Raw genomic sequence first — 9499 nt, 5'->3', positions numbered from 1 at the left:
GAGGGGCATTTGTATACCTGGCACTGTGGGGGGCATTTGTATACCTGGTACTGTGGGGGGCATTTGTATACCTGGCACTGTGGGGGGCATTTGTATACCTGGCACTGTGGGGGGCATTTGTATACCTGGCACTGTGGGGGGCATTTGTATACCTGGCACTGTGGGGGGCATTTGTATACCTGGCACTGTGAGGGGCATTTGTATACCTGGCACTGTGAGGGGCATTTGTATACCTGGCACTGTGAGGGGCATTTGTATACCTGGCACTGTGAGGGGCATTTGTATACCTGGCACTGTGGGGGCATCTGTATACCTGGCACTGTGAGGGGCATTTGTATACCTGGCACTGTGAGGGGCATTTGTATACCTGGCACTGTGAGGGGCATTTGTATACCTGGCACTGTGAGGGGCATTTGTATACCTGGCACTGTGAGGGGCATCTGTATACCTGGCACTGTGGGGGCATCTGTATACCTGGCACTGTGGGGGCATCTGTATACCTGGCACTGTGGGGGCATCTGTATACCTGGCACTGTGGGGACATCTGTATACCTGGCACCGTGGGGGCATCTGTATACCTGGCACCTTGGGGGGGCATTTGTATACCTGGCACTGTGGGGGCATTTGTATACCTGGCACTGTGGGGGCATTTGTATACCTGGCACTGTGGGGGCAATTGTGGATCTGGCACCGCACTATTGGGGGCATATGTGTATCACGTCCCATTTTAACTGGCCACAGGGTAATTTTTTAAGTTGAGAATTTTTGTATGGCCCCCGAAGGATTTTATAAATATCCAAATGGCCCTCGGTAGAAAAAAGGTTCCCCACCCCTGCAGTAAGGCATACCAGGAATAGGTTTCCAAATCACAATTTAATAAATAAAAACAATACAATTCCCAATCATCCTGAGAGACGATTGGGACCAGCATTATCAACTCGTAATTGTTTAGAAGACTCGTATGGTGAATTTGGTGAACATGTTTCGGGGTGGGTCCCCCGTCCTCAGGGCCAAACAGCAGGGCTACACTGCTGTTTGGCCCTGAGGACGGGGGACCCACCCCGAAACATGTCGGCCACTTTGGTCAATTAAATGTCCACGCTACTTGCACTTGTATGAGTCTGCTTGAGTGCCGCCTTCCGCGCACGCCATATTATATATATATATATATATATATATATATATATATATATATATAGCCTGAAAAGTGTTCTTTGTTTGTGAAGTTATAAAATCAAACTAGCGCACGTGAACAGCCCCACTCAACACCTATCTTCATCTGTTAACTATGCATATTTGCGCTAATAGAGATGTACAGCACTAGCAAAGAGGATTCTGTGTTGTGCCTTTGTAAGTTACCTTGTGTGCACAGGTCTACTGTCTAGAATAGCGCTCTCTCTTTCTTTTGCATACGTTCAAGATCCCGGCAGTCAGAATACAGACATCCGTCAGAATACAGACAACGGAATCCCAAACAGGTCAACATCCCAACACAGGAATCTTGAAGGTAAGTATAACCGGGAGGGCTAGGATCTGGCTGTGGAAAGGGAGTGGGCGCGATGGGTGATGGTTAAGCTGCAGAAGGGGGTGGTAAGGGTTAGAGCTGCTCCCACGCTAACCCCCCCCCCCCCCCCTACCAGAAGGTTTGTTGTAGGCACTAAGCAACAAGGGTTAGAGATAGGCTGCCGAAGGGGAGTGGTTAGGTTTAGGCACTAAGGGATTAGGATGCGGTTAGGAGAGGATTAGGGTTAGGGGTTTGGGGGGTAGGATACTTACCTTGCCCGTCAGGATCATGACCATCGGGATGCCGGCATCAGTATTGCCCCCCCCCTCCCGGATGGGAACGAGATAGGCTGTAAGAGGGGGCGGAAAGTGTTAGGCACCACCAGGGGGGAGGGGGTTAGTTTTAGGCACTAAGCAAGGAGGGTTAGGCTGCAGAGGAGGGGGTGAGGTTTTGGCACTCTAGCGTTAGGGTTAGGCTGCGGTAAGGGAGGATTAGGGTTATGGGGGTGGGGGTTAGAACAGTAACATTGCTCCTGTCGGGATCGTGACCATCGGGATGCCGTCAGTATTGTCACGCATATCGATCCTCTTTCTTTAACACTGCTTTTCTTCCGTTCATTCAAGTGCCTGGGGTCTAGTCAACAGGCACTAAATCCTTTATTATTGAGGATGCCTTGTACCCAATGTCTGTAGCACAGTGAAAAGTGATGAGCCATTTCTAGAGAACGAGAGAAGAGACTATACTTTTGCAGTTCCGACAACAGAACATCTACACTAAACAGTCACACACTTATGAAGAGGTTTAACAATAAATTCAGATTTACATTAAAAACAGTAAATATATATTAAGGTATTAAATCTATGCCCCTTAAATTGTAGTTTTTAACATATCAAGTGGATGGCGACTGTTACTTGTGGAACTCTTACAAAATGTGCCACAGGCACATTACAAAGCAGAGTGGAGTATAAGGCACAAGAAGGTGAGCAATTTTGGATGCATGTAGAGGCTGCACTTCTATTGTCTACAAACCATAAATAGCATCCTGTACATTCGAGAACCAGAGCAGTTCAACGAAGCAAGAGCTTGTATATTTCTCCATGATAAGCATGAAACATCTGTGACAGGATATCCCTATTACATAACACAGCCTTCTAGCAATTATGCCCAGCACCTTTTAACTTTCCCCTCAAATTAAACACTATTTCATGAACAACTTCTTAACCCAACCATTCCACTAACCAAATAAGGCACAAGTCATACGTGTTTCTAAGGGATCCGGTCTGAAGATAGTCAGTGTCTAGGTCGACCACTATAGGTCGACAGTCACTAGGTCGACAGGTCAAAAGGTCGACATGAGTTGTTTTTTTTACAAATTCTTTTTTAGAACTTTTTCATACTTAACAATCCACGCGGACTACGATTGGGAATAGTAACCTTGCCCGAAGCATGGCGAGCAAAGCGAGCCACGCGAGGGAACACGGTGCACTAATTGGCCTTCCCGGTCACTGCACGGAGAAAACAACACCAAAAAAACATGAAAAACTCATGTCGACCTTTTGACCTAGAAACCCTGTCGACCTAGTGACTGTCGACCTATAGTGGTCGACCAAGACACTGTCGATCTAATGATCCACACCAGTTTCTAATTAGTGTCCTCTGTATAACATTGAATACAGGTACATACTGGAAAAGCCCTCAGACATGCTGGTTAAAATTACCTTAGTAGTCCAAACACATTTTCATATTTATTTTACCCTCATTTAACAGAAGAATCCACTGATGACTTAATATGTTTTCCCTACTGCTCTTCTTTTTGTGCTACTCTCAAAAATCTCACTGTACAATCATGACCAGCCATGCAATTCATTTGCATGTGGGAAAAGGACTAAATAGATTGCTTCTATACCCTCTTCTCTTATTTTTTCCATTTGCGTATGCAGGGGTTTAAGAGTTAGAACATTTGTAGTTTCTTAAAATTGCACTTATTTCCCACACTTAACCTGATAAAGTCCCATGACCAGCAATTCCCCTGTGACCAGCAATTCCCCTGTGACCAGCAATTCCCAGACATCTGCAACTCCATTTGGCAAAATATTTATTTTATAATAAATCTGTTCAAAAGCAGTTGGTCACATCAGTTATTTCATTTTACATTATTGGGCTATTACAATGGTTTTGATTAATGTATATAAATGAACTGCCTTTGTTTGTACATTTTACAAAAGAAAATAAGAAAAAAAATAAAAAATAAAAGAGAACAAAAAAAAGCAAAGAAAAAAAGAAAACAGCAACACATGGAAAAACAGGCAGATTCCGTTAAGACAAAAGGCAAAGCAAGATGAGTTGTTTGCACTCAGGCAATTGCTGCCATTATTGTTACCCGTACAAGTCCTCTGCCCCGTTAAAAGTAACAGGTTACTTTGGGTGCAGGCTCTGCAAACGGAATCAAATATCACGTACAGTAGCAGCTCCAGTCAATTGAACAACAGTACTGCATGTCAACACTGGGAATGGTTTCTGATAGAAATTCAAGCTGCACACAGTACTTTTACACCAGATCAAAACACATTTAATTACTCCCATTCAGTAGTTCCTGGTGGCTTTGAGGTCAAATCATACATGACTCGAGAGATTCCTGGTATCTTCTTAATTTCTGTCACCATCTTCAACACAACCTAAAAATTGAAGGAAGAGGAGATTTGAACACTACATAATGCCCAACATAGCGGTATATTCAATTGCTGTAGGAATGAATCCGACAAGCCCTATTCAATGAGCGGCCAAATCAGACTGTCTGATTTGAGCCAAATCCAACTATCGGATTTGGCCGTTCCCGGTGTCCCGTCCGTGCAGCAGTCAGCCCTCCCTGTGCGTCTGTCGTACTGTATGCTTCCATCCGCCACGGCCGCGATGACTGCAGCGGCACTGTGTGACGGAGTCTGACTAGAGTCAGACACAGTAGTGTGAGATACCCGGACCGCGCCAGCACGGTAACTGCGCCGTGCCCGCGGTCCTCCGCTGCCGTACCTGCCTATGTGAACTGCTGCCCTGCTCCCCCGTCTCATCTTCTCAATCTGACTTTTTTAAAAGTCGGATTGAGATTGTTGGAAACGGGGCAAAAACCTGTCGGATTTGGACCCGTTTCCGACAGAAGCACGCGGAACAGCGGCTATTCCGCCGATTCACGTGCTTTCGGACAAATCTAATTTCCCGACTTGTCGGAAAACTGACGCCAGTTTCGACAGTAATTGAATATACCCCATGAGCTCATACACAACTAAGTAATTGGAAATATCAGCGAATTAAATGTACTTGAGAAAATCCCCTTTGAAACCCTGCATCTCATCCACCTCCTGCCCAATTCAGCAGGCTCCGGTTACTACAGATGTGTCCTCTTACATCCTTGTCGCAGTCACGCTAAACAGCCCTTCAATTCTTGCCAAGTCGCAGCGGGACTCGGTAGCGCCAAATAATTTTTTGGCGTATTTTCCAGTGAAAATGCGTCTTAGTCACGATGTAATGAAATAGGATGCACAAGCAGCTTCTGCTGATTAAAATGATATGCAGCATGTCTGTATTCTGTGTGTGACTGCAACTGTACTTGCATACAAAATACTATTCTACAGTGTTTTCCTGGAAAACACTGTAGCGTTTCCTTTTGGATGCAGATAGAGCCGCTATTACACACAGAATATAGGAATGCTGCATATCATTTTAATCAACAGAAGCTGCTCATGCATCTTACTGCATTGCATTACGACTAAAGCGCATTTCCGCTACAGAGTCACATGGCACTCACGTGTTACGTGTAGCGCGACTTCTAGCACATTGAGCAAAGTTGTAAGAGGACACATCTGTATAGTGGACTAGGACTTCTGCTACTCTGTTTCTTTGAACATTTAGTGGCATATCAATTACAAGCGTAATTTTGAAAAACCCAGCATGAACAAGGTTTTTCCTGTTGAATTGCGGGTGAGAAATTCAGTCCCAGTAATTTCAACAGGAATTAACGCTAAGTTAAAAATGTCGGGACTTTCTTCAGAAACCCTTGGACATACAGCCAATGAGTAATTAGGGAACTGGAAGATCCAGTTTAATTAGCCCAATAATTACGTCATTATTGGTGTGATAAAAAAAAAAAAAAAGTCCTGAAATTACCCAAAACAAACTTTGTGAATGTATGCACACCAAATTGAATTGCTTATTTAAACCAAAAAAATATTTTCATTATTTGTTCTTTTTTTTTTTTAAATTGGCTTAAAACTACCTCAATAACTTTTCCTTTTCTTTTTATTCATTTATAAGTAAACAAAAAAAGTCTGCAAAATATTATATATAAAATATACACACAGGTTGAGTATCCCTTATCCAAAATGCTTGGGACCAGAGGTATTTTGGATATGGGATTTTTCCGTATTTTGGAATAATTGCATACCATAATGAGATATCATGGTGATGGGACCCAAGTCTAAGCACAGAATGCATTTATGTTACATATACACCTTATACACACAGCCGGATGGTAATTTTAGCCAATATTTTTTGTAACTTTGTGCATTGAACAAAGTGTATCTACATTCACACAATTCATTTATGTTTCATATACACCTTATACACACAGCCTGAAGGTCATTTAATACAATATTTTTAATAACTTTGTGTATTAAACAAAGTTTGTGTACATTGAGCCATCAAAAAACAAAGGTTTCACTATCTCACTCAAAAAAGTCTGTATTTCGGATTATTCCGTATTTCGGATTATTCCGTATTTCGGAATATTTGGATATGGGATACTCAACATACATATACATATATATATATATATATATATATACACACACGCAATGCCAGGGAACGCTTTGCATTGCATAGATCTGCACTAAAAGCAGCATTATCAACTAAGAAGTCTGAACAACCTGTCGCCAGACATTACGTGGAAAAACAACATACTTTGAAGGATCTACAGTTCCAAATTATTGATCATATACCCCCCAATTTAAGAGGTGGTGACAGGGAGGCCACCTGGATGTTTAAACTTGACACCGTCAGACCGAAAGGTCTTAATGACAGAATACAATGGAGCGTCTTTTAAACCACACTCTTGCAGTCTTTTACTATACGGACCCGTGTTGATGTCTACAACTACTAAGGCTGGGACATTCCTTCACATACATCCTGGTCCAAGACTACTGAACACTTTCCAGCAATTCAGTTGTAGATGCATGTCTGTCTCCCACTAGCTTAACAAAACCCTCTTTACATACCAGTTTATTCATGCAACTGCCACCATAATGCATTGCCATTGTTTACATATGATGTATGTGATATTTACTAATCAGGGGACAGCGGATGCCACCTTTCGATCACTGCATACAGTTATGTTTAACCATTTGCCACAGCACTCGAATTGCATCTCTCGTTTTCGTAACACTTGCATTGTATCACTTGCACATTTGTTAATTTTTTCAGTCTGGGCCACTCCTCCTCCGCGACCCTGACACCCACGTCAATTCTAGGCATCCATGACAACCACCGGGCGTCAGGCTGCCATGACAACGCGGGGGTCTGTGACGCGCAGGAGGATCATGTGGTCGCGGCCCACACACGTCACTACATCCGGGACGGAAGCACCACGCTCCCCCGGACGCTGCTGTCCTTCCCACTCGTGGGTCTCCTTCACCATAAAGGTAATCGTTTTATGTTTTTCACTTCACTCTGTATTTGGCTCACCTTGACAAAGGGGCTTGCGTGCCCCGAAACGTTGGAATACTTAGCCTGCTTTATGGAATAAATAGCACCAGCACTTTACTTTCATTTGGCTTTGTCAGTCTCTGAGTGCCGCTGTTTGCCATACAGCTACTCATATATGTATGTATGTATGTATGTATGTATGTATGTATGTATGTATGTATGTATGTATGTATGTATATATATATATATATACACATATATATATACAGGTTGAGTATCCCTTATCCAAAATGCTTGGGACCGGAGGTATTTTGGATATGGGATTTTTCCGTAGTTTGGAATAATTGCATACCATACTGAGATATCATGGTGATGGGACCTAAATCTAAGCACAGAATGCATTTGTGTTACATATACACCTTACACACACAGCCTGAAGGTAATTTTAGCCAATATTTTTTATAATTTTGTGCATCAAACAAAGTGTGTGTACATTCACACAATTCATTTATGTTTCATATACACCTTATACACACAGCCTGAAGGTCATTTAATACAATATTTTTAATAACTTTGTGTATTAAACATAGTTTGTGTACATTGAGCCATCAAAAACAAAGTTTTCACTATCTCACTCAAAAAAGTCCGTATTTCGGAATATTCCGTATTTCGGAATATTTGGATATGGGATACTCAACCTGTATATATATATATATATATATATATATATATACATACATACACACACACACACACACACATAAACATATACACACTCCATTTTTCTTTAAAGATTGGATATATCAGGAGCGCACAGACCCACGTTAATGAAAAAATGGTTGTGATGTCTGTAGTCATTTTTACCGTGAAAATCTTGCACCTATTTGATTAAGTCCCTGGATTTACAGTGGATTCTGTGACTGCTTTAAGTATAATAAACAGGAAAATCCTAGAGCCATCTGCAGTCACCTCCAAAATATAGCATATACCTACAAAGTTTCTAGTAGTAGGTTCTGTACTAACGGTGATGTAAAATAGGGCAGTACTGTAAACAAAATACCTCCACTGGAATCTCATTGCCTGGAGTTGCAGCAATACCGGTCATGAAATCGCTGGTGATAAATGTGCGGATGACCACAGACCTTTGACAGGACGGCTGCTTTTGTAAGGGATCACGATCAAAATGAAGTGGTGTCAGTATGACTGGCATCTGGCTTATTTTGCCGGCATAACCTATGTAAAAATAAAAATGCCAAATGAACTATAGAAATGCCAGGTTTATTGACGTCTACAAGGTATTAATAGAAAGAAAGCTGTAGAGTGAAAGAAAGAAATTAGGCGTCAGTGTCACATTCCTTCCATACTAAATATAGCAATGTTAAGGCCTCCATACATTACCGGTGGATTGTGGCAATGTCCATATCCCTCGAAAGCCAGGTCAGGGAATCGGGAATATTTAACAAGTTTAAAAATCTTGATTCCCTGATCCTGACCAAAAATGGTAAAAATGACAAAATGGAGATTTTTTAACAAGTTTAATTTTCTCAACTGATCGCCGACTTTTGATCAGTGGTACCGGTGGAACAGACAGCCTGGACAGCTGATGTATGTAGGTCGAGTTATGTGATTGAGACTGCATGTGTGAGTATTGCGCTCTAACTAGGTTACTGTAAGGTATAACAGTACAAAAGAAAAATCTGAATATACTATGAGCGCGAGTTACTAATAAAATATATACAAATGAATTCCACATTTTTCATACAATATATAAAAGATTGCCATAAAACACATTAATCACCTGATGAAGTTTTAAAAATATTGTATCCTTGAGTAGGAAGAAGTTCAGTATATAATTAGATCCAATGAATAATATGACCAGATGTTTCTCAAGTTATATTCACAGTCAATTCACATGTCATTCAAATGCTTTTAGTAGAATAAGCCTTTTTTAGGACCCACACAGTGAAGTGATAGCTTGTGCTATGCTCGACATCCAAAAGTAAGTTTTGCTCATTACAAGTATCACATTCCTTCCGTGTTGCAATGGGTCTTTAGTGGTGTTTACCGGCAGGGACCAGTACTCTGTGGATGTGATGTGCAGGGGTCCGCTGCTGCCGAGAGAGGGAGAGCGCAGTGGCTGAATGTTGTTGTCAGCTTGTGTGATCGGAGGTGCAGGGGGCTCTTTACTGCTCTGGTATCAAGTGAGCATGGCAATCGCAGGTTCTTGACACGTTTTTCCATTTTTGTTTTAGCAATAACTGTTTCCTCAGAAGGTGTATACAGGTGATCCCTTAGTCCACCAAT

General features: G+C 41.9%; 1 protein-coding gene across 2 annotated transcripts in view; it reads right to left on the bottom strand.

Annotated features, from left to right (window-relative positions):
- Positions 1–3582: 3582 nt before the first annotated feature.
- GMPS (guanine monophosphate synthase) overlaps positions 3583–9499 on the bottom strand; it is a 170924-nt gene continuing 165007 nt past the window's right edge. For both annotated transcript variants that reach the window (XM_063916114.1, XM_063916113.1), the window contains 2 exons: positions 8256–8428; positions 3583–4179 (listed from right to left, as the gene is read on the bottom strand). In XM_063916114.1, coding sequence (XP_063772184.1) covers positions 4078–4179; positions 8256–8428 — 275 coding nt within the window. In that variant the 3' untranslated portion in view covers positions 3583–4077. The remainder of the gene's footprint in view (positions 4180–8255; positions 8429–9499) is intronic.

Source organism: Pseudophryne corroboree, chromosome 4, assembly GCF_028390025.1.
Source record: "Pseudophryne corroboree isolate aPseCor3 chromosome 4, aPseCor3.hap2, whole genome shotgun sequence".
In the NCBI taxonomy this organism is placed as follows: domain Eukaryota; kingdom Metazoa; phylum Chordata; class Amphibia; order Anura; family Myobatrachidae; genus Pseudophryne; species Pseudophryne corroboree.
This window is presented reverse-complemented; position numbering and strand designations above follow the sequence as displayed.